Below are 20,000 nucleotides of genomic sequence, written 5' to 3'. Positions count from 1 at the left end.
ACGATTGGACCGAAGCAGCTTGACCCTGAAGCTACTCTGACTGGACACACTGTGACTGTGTGTCTGTGTAACCCTAACCCTCCCAATGCCATCTATTAGTGAATACACACTGTTTAGTGCACACAGAGCAAAGGCTTGTTTTAGTTCATCGACGGCCACCAGAGGGCGCTGGAGAACTGGTGAACTTTTGACCTTAGCCACGATGCCTCGGGTGACATCCGTTGGATGATCTGTTTCGATGAATTAGGCAAACACGATCATTCATACACACACACACACACACACACACACACATACAAACTATATGGTGACATCCAACAGAGACTCCAGCCATGCGCGGCTAAAAAGGCCAAACAAATATGAAAGCAAGGAAATGATGCAAAAGGATGAAGGGAAATAAATAGAAACAGAGAGAGAGAGAGAGAGAGAGAGACATTGGCATTGGGGATGAGGGGCAGTCATGGATGCGAATGTGTTTGTCGTCTGCTCAGGGACCCTGGCCTTCACGGACAGGGGCACTCTGATCTGTGACGTGCCATGCTTCACTGTCTTTGTTTATTCATGCAGTGCCCTCCCCCTCCTTTTACTGATCCTCTGCTCCCCCCCCCCCCTCTTCCTCTTCACTTGATCTTTCAGGGGTCAGGGTCAGGACTCCTCCTCAGGCGTGTATGTGTTGTGTGTGTGTGTGTGTGTGTGTGTGTATGTGTGTGTGTGTGGGAATGTGTGTGTACCGGACACATGAGCTCATCCTCTTTATCTCTCCCTTCTTCTTTCAAGCCTCCCCTGCCCCCTCTGCCCCCCCTCGCCCTGCCCCACCCCTGCCCTGCCCCACCCTGCCCCCACCCTGCCCCACCCCTGCCCTGCCCCACCCTGCCCCACCCCATCCCACCCCACCCCACCCCGGTGTCCTGTCATCCTTCTATTCCCTTCCTCTCTTGCCCCCCCCTCTCTGTCCTCTACCCTCTCCCCAAACCTCTCCCCAGCCCCAGCCTCTCTCATCTAACCTCTCCCCAGCCCCAGCCTCTCTCATCTAACCTCTCCTCAGCCCCAGCCTCTCTCATCTAACCTCTCCTCAGCCCCAGCCTCTCTCATCTAACCTCTCCCCAGCCCCAGCCTCTCTCATCTAACCTCTCCCCAGCCCCAGCCTCTTGTCTAACCTCTCCCCAGCCCCAGCCTCTTGTCTAACCTCTCCCCAGCCCCAGCCTCTTGTCTAACCTCTCCCCAGCCCCAGCCTGTTGTCTAACCTCTCCCCAGCCCCAGCCTGTTGTCTAACCTCTCCCCAGCCCCAGCCCCAGCCTCTTGTCTAACCTCTCCCCAGCCCCAGAGCTCTGCTGGGCTTCTAGAGCCAGGCATGATCCTGATCTGGGAGGCTCACCTGGGATGTGAGCTGTCGCACTCACTCATCACGTTGTGTAACCGCCCCCACCCTCCACCCCACCCTCCACCCCACCCGGCCCAGCCATCTGACCCCCCTGTGAACCTGTCAGGACATGGGGGGGGGGTTAAATCCTGCAGGTACAATGCAACTGTCTTTTTCACCATGTACAGGTATAAACACCCACATGCTGTACACAAACGTACTGAATCCTATTTGCAGATTGATCCTAATCGTGTACATCCTTCCTAACATACACATTGTTGTTTCCTGGACTCTTATAGTCCCAAAATACATGTAACCTTTCCAACACATTGCAATGGAAATCAATGTAATATATCGAGTTGGTATATGTATAACCGCAAAAATGATAGTGTCCTATTTTAAAAACACAATGCTCCCAAAAAGATAATTTACAGAAAAGAAAGATGATGGTTTAATTTTACCATGACCCCATCTTTTGGACATGTACTGTCACTGCATGGCAGAGTTGGAAACCTTTCTCCAACTGCTTGTTGTGGTCTACGTGATCACGTTACCATAGAAATGCATTACTGTTGTTTACATGCTAAACTCAGACATATAACAAAACACATAAATTATAACATATAAATAACATCGAATTATACAGTATTTGTACTTCATGACGCTTTAACATATTGGCAGTCCACCTGTCCACGAATGTTTGTACGTATTTTTCTTTCTCATACGAAGCGTATTTATCCATGTGGCATTCCAGCTATTTAGCTATATGGCAGTTTGGCAACAATATACATTACTCCACATCCCTGTCATGTAGATGACTTACCACGGTCAGCTGTGGAGATACAGGCTTATGATTTGGGATTTCCTCTGACAGCTGCTTGTACACACACAACCTCTCCGCCTATGCCCTCGCCGCCTCCTTGCCTCTCAGCCAATGGGAGCTCAGCAGGCCCTAGGGGGGGTGTGTCTCATTAGCTAGATTCCAGGACCTGGCTCTGGCCCACTGCACGCGCTCAGTCGGAAGAGATGCAGTCCAGAGGGGGGCGGCATCATCTGCTTCGTTTCTTTCTTTCCCCTCGTTTCAGAAACAGCAAGGAGGAGAGGAGGGATGAGAGGAGAGAGGAGAGGAGGAGGGATGAGAGGAGAGAGGAGAGGAGGAGGGAGGAGAAGAGAACATAGCAGAGGAGGGAGGAGAGGTTCCACCATTTTAATCCAGAAATAAACAGACATTATCTGAATGTAGCAACACTCACCCCTCTCTCTCTCTCTCTCTCTCTCTCTCTCTCTCTCTCTCTCTCTCTCTCTCTCTCTCTCTCTCTCTCTCATATGAAAGATGGGTGAGGCCAGAGGATGAGAGAAGGATGAGGGGTGGAAAAAAGAGCACAAAAGGAGGGGGCAGGAGGAGGGGCGGAGGTTGGACGGGTGAACGGGGGGAGGAGGCAGAGGAGGAGGAGGAGGCAGTAGAGAAGGTGGTGAAGGAAAAAAGATGATGCGAGTTTGGTAAAGTAGGCCAGAGAGAGGGAAGGATGGAGGGGAAAAGGGAGTAAGCAACTAAAAGGTGCAAAGGAAGGAGGGGTATGGAATAAGGGTGACTGCAGGATGAGAGAAGGAGAAGAGGTAGAAGAAAGAGAGAGAGAGAAAGAGAGAGAGAAATCAGTGTGCAGATCAGAGCACCCCCTCATGGCCCATCAGGTTTGATCCATGTGGATCTCGTGAGAGAGCCATCTGACCTTTACTAGACCGTTCAGCATCTACCCTCGGAAAACGCCAATCCCCCCCACCCTTCTCTCTTGCTCCACAACCCTTCGCAGACTCTATCGCCATCTCCAACTTTTCAAAAACAAGCCTGAATCAAAGCCCTTCATACACGCATGCACATTTGCAACGCTTACCTAGAGAACACATTCCTAGGGAACAAAAAAGGGTAGTAATATTTAGCGTGGAGGGACCATTCCGACGTTAGGAGGAGAAACAATAAATATGAAATGCATTTACATTTTACATTTACATTTACATTTTACATTTATTCATTTAGCAGACGCTTTTATCCAAAGCGACTTCCAAGAGAGAGCTTTACAAAGTGCATAGGTCACTGATCATAACAAGATAGTCACAAAACATTGCGAGTAGCCAAAACATGAAGCACACATTGTGAACAACCAAAGTAAGTGCCAAAGGGAAGAACCATAAGAGCATGTAGTTAAACAAGTTACAATTAAACAACATGAACCGCTATACGTGCAAGTGTACCTGTGGAAAAAACAAGCAACAATAATAAAAACAATATATCACAGCGAGTACAAAAAATTAAAATCAGTTACCACTAACCACAAGAGCAACAAGTCTCTGAGCAAGTCATTGTGATCCTTGAGGAAACTAACATCGGGTCAAGCGAACCATTCCTAAGTACCCTTGTACTCCCGGAACAAGTGCGTCTTGAGCCTTTTCTTGAAGGTGGAGAGACAGTCAGTGTCTCTGATGGAGGTGGGGAGTTGATTCCACCACTGGGGGGCCAGACAGGAGAAGAGCTTGTGTTGGGACCGGGCGGTCTTGAGCGGTGGGACCACCAGGCGGTTGTCTGAAGAAGACCGTAGGTGACGGGTGGGGGTGTAAGGCTGCAGGAGAGACTTGATGTAGACGGGTGCAGTCCCGTTCACTGCTCGGAAGGTCAATACCAGGGTCTTGAATCTGATACGGGCCATGATAGGTAGCTAGTGGAGAGAGATGAGGAGCGGGGTAACATGGGAGCGTCTGGGTAGATTGTAGACCAGGCGGGCCGCTGCGTTCTGAATCCTCTGAAGAGGGCGGGTTGCACATGCTGGGAGACCAGCGAGCAGCGAGTTGCAATAGTCCAACTTGGAGAGGACAAGTGCTTGGACTAGCAGCTGGGTGGAGTGCTCAGACAGGTATCTCCTGATCTTCCGGATGTTGTAAAGGGTGAATCTACACGACCGGGAGACCGCAGCAATGTGGGCCGTGAGGGAGAGCTCGTCGTCCATGGTAACCCCAAGGTTCCTGGCAGAGGATGAAGGGGTCACCGTCGCAGATCCCAGGGTGATTGAGAGATCGTGGGAGATCATTTACAATGGTTGGAGAGCATTTACAATGGTAAATAAATACAGCACAATAGTAATCAGTTCCCCCATATGACTACTCAAATCCTGAACAACTGGCAGCATCCTCATGAGATATGCTCCTCGTCTACAGTGCACATGCTTTTGTATGTTCCTCGTGCTCACTGTATTATGGTAGTATGGTAATTGAGTTGCGAGAGGTCTAAACCCATTAAAACCACTTGAATATTAATGAAGACGATGAAGTAAAATGACAATGTTTTTACACCTCGGGTCAAGTGGAGGAAGCCATTATTCAAATGAGAGTGCACAGCCCTAATAGAAATAAACCAAACACCATTAACATAGGTTTTAAAGGAAACCTGATGGAGTATTTCCACTACAACACCAAATGTGTGTGTGAGTGTGTGTGAGTGAGTGTATGTTTGTGTGTGTGTGTGCGTGAGTTAGTGTGTGTGTGTGGGTGAGTTAGTGTGTGTGTGTGTGTGTGTGTGTGTGTGTGTGTGTGTGTGAGAGTGTGTGTGTGTGTGTGTGTGTGTGTGAGTGAGTGTGTGGGTGAGTTAGTTAGTGTGTGTGTGTGAGTGTGTGTGTGTTGGGTGGAGGGAGGGGGTTGCATTCGGTGTCTGCGTTGATCTAGTGAATGTAAATGACGTCTAATAAAGAGAGAGCTGTGACTGACTGACTCAATATAAAAACTGAAACCTCCATAATTGACAAGAGTGCCCAGAAAGACCGATATACGTATGTATGGGAATATGAATTCACTTATGACCACGAGAAGCAGTTGTTGGATTTAGGTGTTCAGAAGCACCAGAGTTTTGTCAATTTGTCCTACTTTGTCCAATTTTCCTATCATACCATTCCTACCAAAAATGTAGGGTTAGCCCTAACACTAACCTTCACCTTGATGTGAGAAATCGCGATAGGCCCAGGTGTCCTACCTGTCGTTGAATTGTTCTACCTGGGCCTATTATGTTAGGACACCGGACCAATGTGAGTGCCAGAAATGACACACTCTACAGAAAGCGACCTTGTGTCTATGAATGCGGGAGACCTGCACATAACCTAGCCCAATTGGAATCTTGAAAACTTTCTGAGATGTTTCGCTAATCGTATGATTTAGAAAAACCTATTACATAAAAGTAAAAAAAGCCTGTTTCGTTTTCCCCTTCTATTTCTAAAGTCTCAGTGGCTTTCAAAGCAAAATGCCAAATAGGACCTGTCATCATTACCGCCATCAGCCTTTGAAATGAGAAGAGCCATTCTTTTTAATGGAATCAAAATATACCACTTCATAAAAAATATATCCCTTCAAAGAGAGTTGCACCCTGCTGCGTTGATCAAAGAAAGTAAAAGAAAAAAGAGAAAAAAAAAGAGAAAAAAAAACTTGTCTCAGAGCCCCATTTCGGGCGTCCTCGCCCTGCAAACTGACTGGCAGTTTTCTTTGTAGACTTCCACGGCTGAGGCTGCAACAGGACCTTCAGCGACACTCAACAATTATCACTGATTGCACGTGTTGAGTGTTTTGGGTCTATGGGCTAGAGAAGCTGTTTGTTTTGCTATCTTTTCCCCTATTGATATAAAAGTCTAAGTCTTTGAGACCCCCCAGGCCTCACTGATGACAGATAATCATAATTTACCTGTCAAGGACGTAGGTTTCTCAAATGGAGACTCCCTGGGGCTGTAATTGCTGAGCAGTGCTCCCATGCTCTCGCCCTCTTGACAAGATGTTTTAGGCCTATATTATTTTTTTTATTGTAGACACTAAATTGATGCCAAAGCGACTTGGCAATAAAGCTTTCCGTCAAACTCAACTCCTACCGAATTGCTGGCTGTAGTCTTTGTGGTTTCTGTGAAAATGTCTGTGTATATCTAGAGAACCAAACTTTAAAATTCAATCAATTGTTTGACTTTAATGAAACGTTAATTCAAAGTTTGTTTATGTTTATTCTTTTGGATTTTTGCGCTTACTATTTAACACTTCATTATAAGTCTCTTAAAAATGGCTTCTTCACTTGGAATATTAAAGATATTTTGACAGGAAGAGCCAGGAAACTGATACGATGTCTCCATCTGGTGGAGAGGCTAGAAACGTATTTAGACTCAACACCTTTTGTAACAAACATGATCCTTTAGACATTATTTTTTATAAAGATTTACATTTAGAGATTAAAGAACTGGATTGAAAAGATTTAATCGCAGACGATACACATTTGAAGGTGACTGAAAAATTTTACTTTATTTTTTGTCAATTAATTCATAGAAAATTAACAGATTAACATTCCCCCACATCATGATAAATGCAGTTCTCTTTTTACACATCACCCTGTATTGAAAGTTCACCTCTAGAGCTAGATTTTCCTCTAAAGTAATATTTTATCAACCCCATTCAACCCCACCTTAGACTTCCCTATCCCCAAAACCATCTCCTCGATCCTCTCCATCAGTTCTTCTGTTTGGGACACTTGTCTCTTGCTGTTCAGTACATGATACCTGCCCTCACATTTCTCCACAAGCCAAGTTAAATCCCCGCTCCTCATGATATGCTGCGCCGCGCTCTCACCTAAAGCTTCCCCCCAGGTGAACAGGACTATGGTGCGTCGCCAAATATCTTCCCCCAGCAAGCCCACGTGCTGTTCCACGGCGCTCCTGTACATGCGTGTGAAGCTGAGGTAGGCTGGTATGACCAGGAGGAGAGCGTGAGGTCCAGGGTGGGACTGTGACAAACAATGTAGAATGTTCTGGTTCGGTTTCACACCGGTGACGTCAGGCCCATTCCGCCACCTCAGTCCTTGTGGTTCCACCACTCTGATCTGCCGTCCGGCTACCTGACCTCGCCACGGCCTGGAGGTGGACCCCTCTGGGCCTGAGGCGTCTCTGCCCAGAATGGTGCATCCGGCCAGGTAACGAGAGGACCAGGACTCCCCTAACAGCACCAGTCTCAACTCTGAACCGGGGATGTAGTCAATGTTTGTTTCCCTCTGGTCTCGCCTTGAAGATGAGTTCCTGATAACCTCTCGTTCTTCTTTCCTTTGTTCTTCCCCTATCTCCACCCCTCTGTTCGCTCTCTCCCTCTCTCTGTCACCCTCCCTCCATAACTCATCCTCCTTCATCTCTTTCTCTTTCATCTTCCTGTCAAGACTATTCTGTCTCTCCTCCTCTTCCTCCTTTGTCCTGTCAAGCTCACAGCTGACCAGAGCTGATGATGATTCTGTTATCGTAGACTTGTCTTCCCTGTCTGCAGTGTTTCCGTCTCTCTCGGACTCCCCTCGGCGTCCTCTCACCTCCAACACCCCTACTTCCTGGTACGTCACATGACCGCCTTCTGTGGAGCTTGAAGTGACACCACACCCTTCTGGGAGGTCGTACCCATCTGTGCTGTCATGGTTTTCATTGGTGCATTTTGGCTCATCTCCGGTCATCGACCGGGAGGCTCCTTTAGCTAGACCTTTCTCAGAAGAGTTCACTTCTGACCTCTTGTTTTGCACTCCCTCGTTTCCGTTCTCCAGTTCTCTCTTCCCTCTTCCCTCCAGCTCAGTCTCTCGTCTTTCTAGATCCTCCTGCCATTTCCTCAGCTCTTCCTCCTTTTCCTCTACCTCTCTCTCCCTGTTTCCTAGCTCTTCCCGTTGGTGTCCTAAGTTCTCCTGCATTCCCTCCACATCCCGCCGTCTGTCGTCCGTGCGTTGATTCCCGAACTCCTCCTTCCCATTCGCGAGCTCTTCTCTTTCTCTGTTTTTCGAACCGTGTTCCCTTTCTCTCAACTCTCGCTCTGTTTTCTCCCGCTCTCGCTCTCTCGTTTCCCGATGTTCTTCCTGCAGCTCCAGTTCTCGTTCTCTCCTTTCTAACTCCGCCTCTCGTTTGACCAGCTCTTCCTCTTTCGACCGGAGTTCACAACCTCTCCTGGTCAACGCTCCTCTGGTCAGGTCCGGCTCTCGTTTGCCGTCTTCGGCCCCTGTCTCCTTCCCCAAGAACCCTCCCTCCTCTCCCTCACCACTCTCTCCGCCATCACAACGCCGCCTCATCTCGTTCAACTCTTTCTCTGTCTCCCTCTCCCCCTCCCTCAGTCTCTCCACCTCTCCCAGCTGGGCCTGATTGGTCAGTTTCAACGTGGCGACCTCGGCGTCCAGCACCTGCATGAGCCTCTGGATCTCCTCCGCTTTGCCCTGCACCTGCTCCTCGTGCCCGCGGATCAGCTCCCCGATCTCGAACTCCCGGCTCTCCTTCTCCGCCCACCGCGCCTCCCAGCTCCTCTCGTGTTCCCCCGCCGCCTGCCTGAGGGCGCCCAGCTCGTCCCTCATCTTGGCGTTGGCGTTCTCCAGGTCCTCCACCCTCCTCTGACTGCTCGCGTAGCACTCAGCGATTTCCGACACGTGACCTTTGCACTCTTCCTCCATTAGCCGAAGCTGGCCGACGGCTCTCTCTTTCTCCTCGGCGACGGCCTTCGTCTCTTCTTCTCTCCTTCCGAGCTCCCTCTCGTAACCCTGGATCATGCTGGTCGTCTGCTCCTCCATCTTGGCGGTCAGGTTCTCCAGGTCGGCCTTGGTCTGTTTGATGGTTTGCTGAAGCAGGGCGATCTCTTTCTCTCTCTCCGCGTCCGTCCGTTTCCAGGCATCCAGCTGCTCGTCTTTGTCTTGGAGTTCTTTCCGTGTTTCGACGTCTCTTTTCTTTTCTTTGTCCAAGCTCTCCGTCCGTGTCTCGACGATTTCAGAGGTCAGCTTCTCGTTGTTTTCTTTGAGCCGTTCGATTTCCTGAATGTGGTTTGCACATCTCTCCCTGATCTCCTTCAGCTCGAGTTCTTTTGATGTGACTAAGTCCTGACTGCACGCAATTTCTTCAGTTGTCTTCTGCACAACCTCGCGCAATCTTCGGATTTCTTTCTCCCCTCTCTCCTCCAACTGTCTTTTTTCATCCCTCCATTCGGACTCCTTCGTGTCAGTCAGCCGTTTCATGCTCTCCAACTCTTCCTCCTTTTCCTGTAAGCTTCTCTCCCTCTCCTTTTCATAATGTTGTTTCACTGCCTCCATCTCATTTTCTTTCTCATCCAGCCATCCCATCCTTTCTTTCTCTCGTTTGAGTTTCACTCCTTCCATCTCTTCGTCTTTCTCTCGCAGTCTTCCCCCCATCTCTTTTTCATAACGATGTTTGATCATGTCCAGTTCGTTTTCTTTTTCTTTCCGTGCTTCAGTCATCTCCTTCTCGTGCCGCTGTTTCGCATCTCTTATCTCTTTCTCTTTCTTGTGCCGTTCTTCATCCATCTCTGCCTCTTTTTGACGCAGTTTGCTTTCCATCTCTCTTTTCGTGGCTTGCACCTGATCTTCTCTCTCCTCAACTGTTCTGTTTGATTCTCTCTCCCTTTCACGCAATTTGTCTTCCAACTCTTTGTCTTTTTCCCGGACTTTTCGGTCTATCTCTTCGACATAGGATTTTTGCAGCCCTTCAAACTCTTTCTCCTTTTCTTCTAGAGCTTTCCTCTTCTCTTTCTCATGCGATTTTTTCATGTCTTGCACCTGTTTCTCTTTTCTATCCATTTCTGTTTCGTAATGTTGTTTGGTTTCTTCAACCCTTGTCTGTTCTTTTTGCAATCGTTTTCGCATCTCTGTTTCATGGTGTATTTTCATGTTTTCAATTTCTAGATGTTTTTCTTGAATCTCTCTCTCGTGTCTTTGTTTAATGGTCTGCATCTTGGCCTCGTTCTCCTGCACTTTCCTTTCGGTCTCTTTCTCCTTTTCGTCTAACTTGCTTTTCATCTCTTTCTCTTGTTCTTTCACTTTTCTTTCCGCCTCGTTCTCGTACTGTTCTCTCGTGCGCTCGATCTCTTTCTGCTGTTCATGCCGTTGCCCATCTATCTCCTTCTCTTGTCGCAGTTTAAGCTGTTCCATCTCTCTCTCTTTTTCCATCAACTTTCTTTCCATCTCTTCCTCCCGACGTGATATTCTCTCTTCGCACCTCAGCTCAGACTCCTCCATCTTGACCTTGAGTCCTTCAACCATTTCCCTCAATCCCTGCTTCTCCGTCTCTTCCGTCTCCAGCCTTTGTCGAAAGGCTTCCCTTTCCCCCCTCCACTCGTCCAGCCTGGCCGTCATGTCCGCTTCCCTCTCCGCCTTCTCCCGCTCTCTCTCCAAGCCCCGACGTTCCAGATCGATCAGCTTCAGCTGCTGCTCGTCGACCCTGTCCCTCAGCTCGTCCCGCTCTCCCTCTGCCTCCCGCAGTCGGACGCCCCCCTCCGTCCTCTCCCTGCCCATCTGGTGAAGGGCAGTGGCCATCCTGTCTCTCTCCTCGGTCAAGTCCTGGATCTCCCTCTCCCGGTCCTCCGTCAGCCACCGGGTCCTCTCCTCCAGTTCGGCCGGGTCGCTCGGCCTCCCGTCTGTCCTTCGCTCCTCCTCTTCCTCCTCCTCTCTGTCGGGGTCCGGCTTCCCGGGCGATTTGGTCGCTTTCTTTTTCCGGAAGAACAAGCTGCTCTTCACCTCCCTCTCTCGCACTCTCTTCAGCTCCGTTTCCTGCCGGGCGATCTTGTCTCCCATCTCCTTCAGACGCTGGTGGAGCTTCTCGTTCCTCTGGCGGCTCAGGTCGCTCACCTCGTGGACCAGAGTGGAGAAGGCCTCGCAGCGGTTCGCCGCCGCCATCTTCTCGATCTTCTCCAGGAGCCCTGTCACCTGGGCGACGTCTTTTTTCCAATCCCCGCCTCCGACTCCGGCCTCTCTCCCAGTCCGTCCTCCTCCCTCCCCACCTCCCCCTATCCTGATGTCGCTCCTGTACCGATTCAACCCCCCCCCTCCTCTCCCATAGTTGCCGATCCTACCCCCGCTCCCGATCCGACTCAAACCTCTCCCTCCGCTCCCTCCATCTGCGATCGTCCCTCCGCTCCCCTTCCACACCTCACTCCCCATCCGACCTAGACCCGCACCCCCGTCCGCGCCCCCACACCCCCCACCCGCGTTGCTGATGACGTGGTACCTCCCCCCACACTTCTCCACCAGCCACTGCAGGTCCCGGCCCCCTCCCTGAATGTGCTGCTGGATGCCCACCCCCTCCCTCAGCTGGTCCCCGTGGGTGAACAGCAGCATGGTGTGTCTCCACACTCCCTCCCCCAGCAGCTCCAGGTGCGCCCTGATCGGGGCGGCGCTGACCAGGGTGTCCACCCTCAGGGTGAGGAGGAGGGCATGGGGCCCTGGAGGGCAGAGGGACAGGCTCCCCACCATCTCCCTCTTCACCCTCTCCGGGGTGGGTCCGGCTACGCCGCCCTCCCAGCCCGGAGCGTCCACCACGGTCACTAGCCTCTGGGCCACCTCCGCCTGGCCGCGGGCGCACTCCTCGGTGGCCCGGCCGGCCTGGAAGACGCCGGCGGCCCCACCCAGGATGGTGTTCCCCGTGGAGCTCTTGCCCGTCTCTCTCTCGCCCAGCAGGACCACGCGGAGCTCGGGGAGGCGGCGGGAGCCCTTGGAGAACGACTGAACCGAGTCCCACTCTGGGGGCTGGGAGCCATCGCCTGGAGGGGGAGGGAGGGAGGGAGGGAGGGAGGGGGGAGGGAGGGAGGGAGGGAGGGAGGGAGGGAGGGAGGGAGGGAGGGAGGGAGGGAGGGAGGGAGGGGGAGGGAGGGACGGAACACAGGAGATGGGGTGATGGAGAGTTAGAACAGAGGAGGTAGGACGAAGGGGAAAACGGGAGGTCATCTTCAGAATCCTCTCATTGAACTACTATTGGAGTGCACAAAACCGTTATGAGAACCGTTACGTGAGCACCAGTATCTCGACCAATCAGATCATGGGAACTCACTCATGAGAGCAGCTCTGATGGCGGCCCTCTGGGTCTGTCCCTCCATCTGCCTCTGCTTCTTCCTCCTCTCCCTCGCTCTCCTCCTCCCGTCCGCCTCCAGACCCACAAGCCCTAGGTCGGCACCAAAATGGCCACCGGCGTTGTCTTCCACCAGCTGCTCCATCTTCCTCATCAGCTCCTTCACCTGGACTCCGTCCCCACGGCTCCCGTTGTCCAGGATGTGGTACCTGGGGGAGATAATGTTGTATTTTTTTTCCGCAACTTTTGGTTTTGAAAACTTTTAAAAACTTTTAACTTTAATTTTTAATCCTGGTACCTGTTTTTGCACCTCTGTAGAAGTTTCTGGAAGGCACCAATCCCTGCTTGGATCCTCTGCTCCATGGGCACCACACCCAGCTCATCCCCCCTGGTGAACAGCAACATGGTATGGTCCCATACCCGGGCTCCCAGATCCCCCAGGTGCTCCTCTATCTGGCTGGTGTACGCTTCTGTGACTGAGGCACAGGAGCGTACCACTAACAGGACAACGTGGGGGCCAGGAGGACACAAAGTCACACTGCGTAGGGTCTCTCTACGCACCCAGCAGGGGGTGCTGTTGAGTGGGTAGTACCACTCCCACCCGGGGGTGTCCACAACGGTGACACGCCTGCCTGCTACATCCACCCGCCTCTTCACACATTCCTCTGTGGGTTTGCCGCTCTCGAACCCCCCCCGTCCCTCCCAGAATGGTGTTGCCCACCGAGCTCTTGCCTGTGCCTTTCCTGCCCAGCAGAACCAAGCGGAGTTCAGGGAGGGGGGCGGAACAGTGCGGTGGCGAAGGAACACCTTCTGTCTCCATGGCGACCTGCAGACTGACATCTGTGAAAAAAGGCACCAGGACTTCCTCAGTTGACCACAGCGTAAATTCTGAGTGACACAAAGACACAAAACAAATGTACCGGTTGCTTGCGTATTTGATGGCAAAGTTTACACGTGAGACGACTTCCTGTCCACAGTTCCACGACAGAAGAAACACATCTTCATTTGTTGGATCGAACGGTGAAAGTACACTTACCCCCATTCGATCTCAGAGCGGAAGGGGCACTTTCACCCCTCTCCTCCATCCCTCCAACTGCTCTTCCCCTTAAGTTCTTCGTTTCCTCTTTTCTCTCTTCCTGAGTGCCTTACCCCCTTAGTATTGCACCATTTCATAAAACTGAAAATTGGACAAAAACGTCCATCTAGTTCACCTAAGTGACAATGCGCTGTGCACATCACAACTACGGAAACTAGATAGTGGAACTGGGCTGGTGTCACGTGACGGCCCTGTGGTTTGGCAGACACACCGGAAATCAAGAGTTAGTTTGTGGTGGTATCTCTTGCTGAGAGGACGGAATGAACTGGCAGGGTGAAGTAAATAGGGGGGGGGGGGGAGAGGGAGAGGGGGGGGGGGGGGGGAGAGGGAGGGGAGAAAGAAGGAAAGAAGAAAAAGGCAGAGAGGGAGATATAAATAGATATAGGAGATATAGTCAGAGAGAGAGAGAGAGAGAGAGAGAGATTGAGAGAGAGAGGGAGAGGGAGACAGAGACAGACATTCTCAAACTAAAACTTTCTTAATTCTCACCAGCTGAAGAAATTCAAACCAACTATGCTTCTAGATTAGAAATAGGGCATTTGCATATCAATGCATGCATGTAATACCAAGCCCAGATGCCATACAGCATGTCAGTACAGTCAGTATATGAACAGAATTTCAGGGGCCTAAAACTGCAATGTCTCTCTCTACTTTCAAATGTACGTTAGGTACTTCAGATGAAAGTAGAGCGAATCTCTTCATCACTTCTGATAAGTGGAAGTAGATCAGAATCAGAATCAGAAAGGCTTTTAATCGCCATGAAAGTTCGCACAGATAAGGAATTAATTTAATTTAATTGCTGCCTGATGAGGACTGCTCAGGGTGTGGGTGTGGCTTTCTGCCTGATGAAGACTGCTCAGGATGTGGGCGTGGCCTGCTGCCTGATGAGGACTGCTCAGGATGTGGGCGTGGCCTGCTGCCTGATGAGGACTGCTCAGGGTGTGGGCGTGGCCTGCTGCCTGATCAGGACTGCTCAGGATGTGGGTGTGGCCTGCTGCCTGATGAGGACTGCTCAGGGTGTGGGCGTGGCCTGCTGCCTGATCAGGACTGCTCAGGATGTGGGCGTGGCCTGCTGCCTGATGAGGACTGCTCAGGGTGTGGGCGTGGCCTGCTGCCTGATCAAGACTGCTCAGGGTGTGGGCGTGGCCTGCTGCCTGATCAGGACTTCTCAGGGTGTGGGCGTGGCCTGCTGCCTGATGAGGACTGCTCAGGGTGTGGGCGTGGCCTGCTGCCTGATCAGGACTGCTCAGGATGTGGGTGTGGCCTGCTGCCTGATGAGGACTGCTCAGGGTGTGGGCGTGGCCTGCTGCCTGATCAGGACTGCTCAGGATGTGGGCGTGGCCTGCTGCCTGATGAGGACTGCTCAGGGTGTGGGCGTGGCCTGCTGCCTGATCAAGACTGCTCAGGGTGTGGGCGTGGCCTGCTGCCTGATCAGGACTTCTCAGGGTGTGGGCGTGGCCTGCTGCCTGATGAGGACTGCTCAGGGTGTGGGCGTGGCCTGCTGCCTGATCAGGACTGCTCAGGGTGTGGGCGTGGCCTGCTGCCTGGTGAGGACTGCTCAGGATGTGGGCGTGGCCTGCTGCCTGATGAGGACAGGGGTCTGGGCTACTGAAGCCCTCTCTGCAGCACGGTACAGTGTGTTCCCATTTCTTAGTGTGACCACACACACACACACACATTAGCTCACAGCTATGATTCATTTCCTGTTTACCACCGGGGAGTTAACACACACACACGCACGTCTTTGCATTTTGTGAGTCTGCTGATGTGCACAACGTCCACCGACACGGTGCGAGGTCGTGACACCACAAAGCTCACTGCGTCTGACCTGTGTTTGAGACGGCACAGTGCACCTCTGTTGTACGTCTAGAGTTACGACACGGCAGGACTCGCGTCACATGACCACGTGTTTGTGTGACATCAGAGCAGCCTGGCGTAGAGGGAGAGTCACACTTGGCCCTGAGGGCCCTCGGAGCCGTCTGGGGCCCGGCCGTCTCTGGTCTCTCTCATCTGACCGTCAAACAAACACGGTGGATTCCACAACCGGCTCCCAAGTTGGCTAGATGTCTACCCCCCCCCCTCCCTCCCCCACCGCCCCCTGACTGCATTCACACACAAACTGAAACACACACACACGCATCCTCTCACACTGCTGCCAGACAAGCCCATCCTACACAACACACACACACACTCACACACACTCACAAAGACACACAAGTATACACTGTGCATGCACACATGCACATAGGTCTGTACAGACACACAGCCCCTCACACATATACACTCCCCCCCCACACACACACACACACACACACACACGCCCCCCCCACACACATGCACACACAGCCCCCACACACACACAAACACAGCCTCCCCCACACACACACGCCCACCCCCCACACACACACGCCCCCCCCCCACACACACACCACACCCCCCCACACACACGCACACACAGCCCCCACACACACACAAACACATGCCCCCCCCCCACACACACGCCCCCCCCCTACACACTCACACAGCCCCCACACACACACACAGCCCCCCCCCACACACACACACACAGCCCCCCCCCACACACACACACAGCCCCCCCCCACACACACACACACACAGCCCCCCCCCCCCACACACACACACACACACACAGCCCCCCCCCACACACACACACACACACACACACACACACCAGCCCCCACACACACATGGTCCGCTCTTCCCTCCCTCCTCTGTATATAAGTGGAACCATCAGAGCTTGAGGGTGTGACTCTGAGAACCAGATCCTCACTGCTCACTCCTGTCCAGACCGCTGAAGACCGCAGCTCCTCTCTCTAACTTCAACCGAGGTGAGTGTGTGTGCGTTTGTTTGCATACCACATACGTGTGTATGTCAACACAGTATGCATGCGACAATGTTCAACTGAATATCTTCTTTATAACTCAACCCAGTGTTTTTACTTTTAAATGAAATGCTTCTATATGGAGGGTTCTACAACTTAAACACACGTCACTATTTAATGACACAGTAATATATTAGTGTGGGAAGACACAGTGCCCTGTAGTTGTGTTAGATCTCAGGCTGTTTGAACGGCAAAACAAACTTCACTTTTAAAGTGCTTGACTGTGCACAATGCATCTGCTGTTGTTAGTTAAATGCATAAACTTGGACCGTAGATCACATTATCCTCTTGTACGAGTGTGTGTGTGTGTGTTTGAGTGTGTGTGTGTGTGTGTGTGTCTGTCATGACCTGACCATGACGTGCTTAGCTTACCTTTACATGTTATTTACGACAATCAATGTATGATGCATCATGGGCCAACTTGGCAGTGAACATATGGAATCTAAGGGGGGTTTGGAAGGGGCGGGTCCTGGGGTGATTGAGATGGTGTAGGTGGGGGGGGGAGTGTATGTGTGTAAAGTGCATGTGTGTGTGTTTTTGTCTGTGTTTGTGTGTGGTTTGTGGTGTGAACATTTGTGTGCGTGTGTGTCTCTCTGTGTGTATGTGTGTCCGCACGTAGGTGAGGTGAAACAGTGCTCTTACTGTGCTTCCACTATGACTCACCTCTCCATCCCAGTCCAGAGAGACTGTTTAGATCCTAAACCTGTCTCCTCGACCGGCCAGGTCGCTTTCCATGACTGCACCACTCCATCCTCAGACGGGCTGTTTGTGCCACCAAGCTGACGTATAATGTGCCACTCTCACATTTATGAAAACAACCATTGTGTTTCTAAGGCGAAAAATACATGACTACACATTACATAATCGTAGTAGCAATAAAAAATCTCCACCCCCCCCCCCCCCCCACCCCGCTCAAACCCTTGTAAAGTCCTGGGGGCGGTTTGGGTTGGGTCATTAAGTGTGTTTTTTATTAGGGTACATTAACTCAGTATTTTGGTTCTGGAGCAGATTAATGGACTGGTTCTTGTGTCCTATGGCAAGAGCCTCTGGCAAAACAAGGTTTTGGATCTATTGTAAGTTCCATTTCACCACTGCCTTTTAGGTTTACCGTTGAGCATTTTGAGGTTTTCATGTTTTAAATTATCGTTTTACGACCCAAGACATTTGTGGTTTTCATTGTAAAACCACAGCTTTTTACATGTGACCAAAAGCAGCTGGACCTGAGGCATTAGAGAAGTTTATTCCTCACATGACAATATGAAAGAAAAGATTAAAGTCTCTCTCTCTCCCTTTCTCTCTCTCTCTCTCTCCCTTGCTCTCTCTCTCTCTCTCTCTCTCTCTCTCTCTCTCTCTCTCCCTCTCTCTCTCCCCCTCTCTCTCTCTCTCTCTCTCTCTCTCCCTTTATTTATTTAAATTATTTTCAGTGTTTTAAGTGTTGAACCCGTCTGACACAATAATTACAGAGGATCAAAATGAACATACAAACACCCCAAAAAGGCACACTTTCTGTGGTCAGCGCTCCAAAAGAGTTTGAAAATAAACAAAAATTACACAAGCTTGAAAATGTCAACCTTTTCATGACTAATTTCCAGCATGGTGAAAAGTAGATGCAGTTATGGAGTACGGCTAGTCATCTTCCAGATGAGAGACAGATGGTGATAGGGAACAGTTTATCCCAGGCTCTGGTTATTCACAGAACAGGAGGGACTCCCCTCCATCTGCACACAGCATGTTCATCATCCCTGAAGTAATTCTCTCTCTCTGTCACTGTCTCTCTCTCTCTCTCTCTCTCTCTCTCTCTCTCTCTCTGTCTCTCTCTCTCTCTCTCTCTCTCTCTCTCTCTCTCTCTCTCTCTCTCTCTGTCTCTCTCTCTCTCTCTCTCTCTCTCTCTCTCTCTCTCTCTCTCTCCTCTCTCTCTCTCTCTCTCTCTCTCTCTCTCTGTCACTCTCTCTCTCTCTCTCTCTCTCTCTCTGTCTCTCTCTCTCTCTCTCTCTCTCTCTCTCTCTCTCTCTGTCTCTCTCTCTCTCTCTCTCTCTCCTCTTCTCTTCCAGCCGTACCAGGATCATGTCTGACCCAGAGCCTGCCACCATTCCGGAACCCTCCACCCGCCCTCCCCCGGTGTCCCACCGAGGCGTAGCGCCGCTCCTGTGGCCAACTCTAACTCCGCCGACGATGAGGTGTTGGAGTTCGAGCCCTTTGGCCTGATGCCCCGGGGTCCCCCACCGCTCGCGGGTGAGTACCAGCGTGTGAGGGGACATGGGACTTGGGGACAGGGGTCTGTGTGTGTGAGGGGACATGGGAGCGGTGAGGGAATCGGGCTTTTAATCAGAAGGTTGCTGGTTCGATTCCTGGTCGTGTCAAATGACGTTGTGTCCCTGGGCAAGGCACTTCACCCTACTTGCCTCGGGGGGAGAATGTCCCTGTACTTACTGTAAGTCGCTCTGGATAAGAGCGTCTGCTAAATGACTAAATGTAAATGTAAAAGGAGAGAATGAGACCGAGGCCTGCAGAGACAGATGTGGGTCCTGCTTTGGAGAGATTAGAGACGTTCCTAACGACGACACAGTTTCCACAGTTTCCACGGTGACGCAGGCCAGTTGATCGGCTTGTCATTCCGCAGTGATAACTGTGTCTCAACACAGACACCAGCATCCTGGGGCTGCGTGCATCGTCACGTCTGAACACTATTTTTGGGATGACTGTAATAGAATCTCTCTCTCTCTCTCTCTCTCTCTCTCTCACTATCTCGTTCTCCCTTTCTCTTCCTCTTCCACCCTTTCTTCTTTCATCCCCTGCCTCTTTTCCTCTGACAACTCTCTCTCTCTCTTCCACCCCTCCCTCTCTACCCCTTCCTCTCCACCCTCCCTCTCCACCCCTCCCTCTCTACCCCTCCCTCTCCACCCCTCCCTCTCCACCCCTCCCTCTCCACCCCTCTCCAGAGTTCCTGGACGTGTGGGATGTCAACATGCTGCGGAGGTCAGACGAGGTCAACAAGCAGCGTCACCACACCACCTGTACGCCAGCGACTCTCTCATCGTGCGCCGCGGGCAGGAGTTCCAGGTCAAGATCACCTTCGACCGGGCCTACAAGCCTGACGACGACAAGTTCGCTATCGAGTTTGTTATTGGTGAGACGAGACACGCGAACATACAGGACTGTGCAAAGGAAAAGTTGTAAAAGGTCAAGCGAGAATGCTTTAAGAATTAATAGAACCAAAAGACGAAACAAACTTGTTTGCAACATTGCACTTTTATACTGCCTCACAAATACAGAAGACAATATTTAATGTACAATATTCATGTACAAAAGACTTTTGCAGACTACCAGAGGCCAACTTGCACAGGCATCATGTTGTTCCTCTACACGTCCACTAGAGGGCAGTGCTTAATAGGGAGCAACAATCTGAACACTGTCTTTTAGACTGACACTGCCTGCGATTCCCCTGTGTGTCCACCAGGGAGCAGTCCTCAGTTCAGCAAGGGTACCTACATGCCCGTGTTCCCCGGGGGGGATCGCCAGGGCACGTGGACGGGCCGCGTCCTGGACAGCGCCGACAACGTGGTCACCATGGGCGTCACGCCGGCACCAGACTGCATTGTGGGAAAGTACAGCTTGTTCGTGGCGGTGGTGACACCGTACGGGATCCGCCGGACCAGGAGAGAGGAGAGCAGGAACGTCTATGTCCTCTTCAACCCCTGGGTGTCAGGTAGCACACACAGGATTGTGTTTCAACTTGATTTGACTAATTGATTGATTGACTGTTGTTTGATTGGTTG

At 51.3% G+C, this 20,000-nt stretch overlaps 2 protein-coding genes across 2 annotated transcripts in view; one reads left to right on the top strand and one right to left on the bottom strand.

Annotated features, from left to right (window-relative positions):
- Positions 1 to 6,687: 6,687 nt before the first annotated feature.
- si:dkey-185m8.2 (trichohyalin) lies at positions 6,688 to 13,453 on the bottom strand. The gene is given in 6 exon segments (XM_067261924.1): positions 6,688 to 11,098; positions 11,339 to 11,920; positions 12,208 to 12,434; positions 12,524 to 12,924; positions 12,926 to 13,065; positions 13,262 to 13,453. Coding segments are annotated over 6 exon segments (5,700 nt in total). The 5' UTR covers positions 13,311 to 13,453; the 3' UTR covers positions 6,688 to 6,797.
- Positions 13,454 to 16,113: 2,660 nt separating this feature from the next.
- LOC136967848 (coagulation factor XIII A chain-like) overlaps positions 16,114 to 20,000 on the top strand; it is a gene marked incomplete in the record, with an annotated part of 13,295 nt that continues 9,408 nt past the window's right edge. The window contains 6 exon segments of the mRNA XM_067261811.1: positions 16,114 to 16,170; positions 18,285 to 18,355; positions 18,358 to 18,456; positions 19,164 to 19,226; positions 19,229 to 19,351; positions 19,682 to 19,925. Coding sequence (XP_067117912.1) covers positions 18,289 to 18,355; positions 18,358 to 18,456; positions 19,164 to 19,226; positions 19,229 to 19,351; positions 19,682 to 19,925 — 596 coding nt within the window.

The sequence above is a fragment of the Osmerus mordax genome, chromosome 23 (assembly GCF_038355195.1).
Source record: "Osmerus mordax isolate fOsmMor3 chromosome 23, fOsmMor3.pri, whole genome shotgun sequence".
Classification (NCBI taxonomy): domain Eukaryota; kingdom Metazoa; phylum Chordata; class Actinopteri; order Osmeriformes; family Osmeridae; genus Osmerus; species Osmerus mordax.
This window is presented reverse-complemented; position numbering and strand designations above follow the sequence as displayed.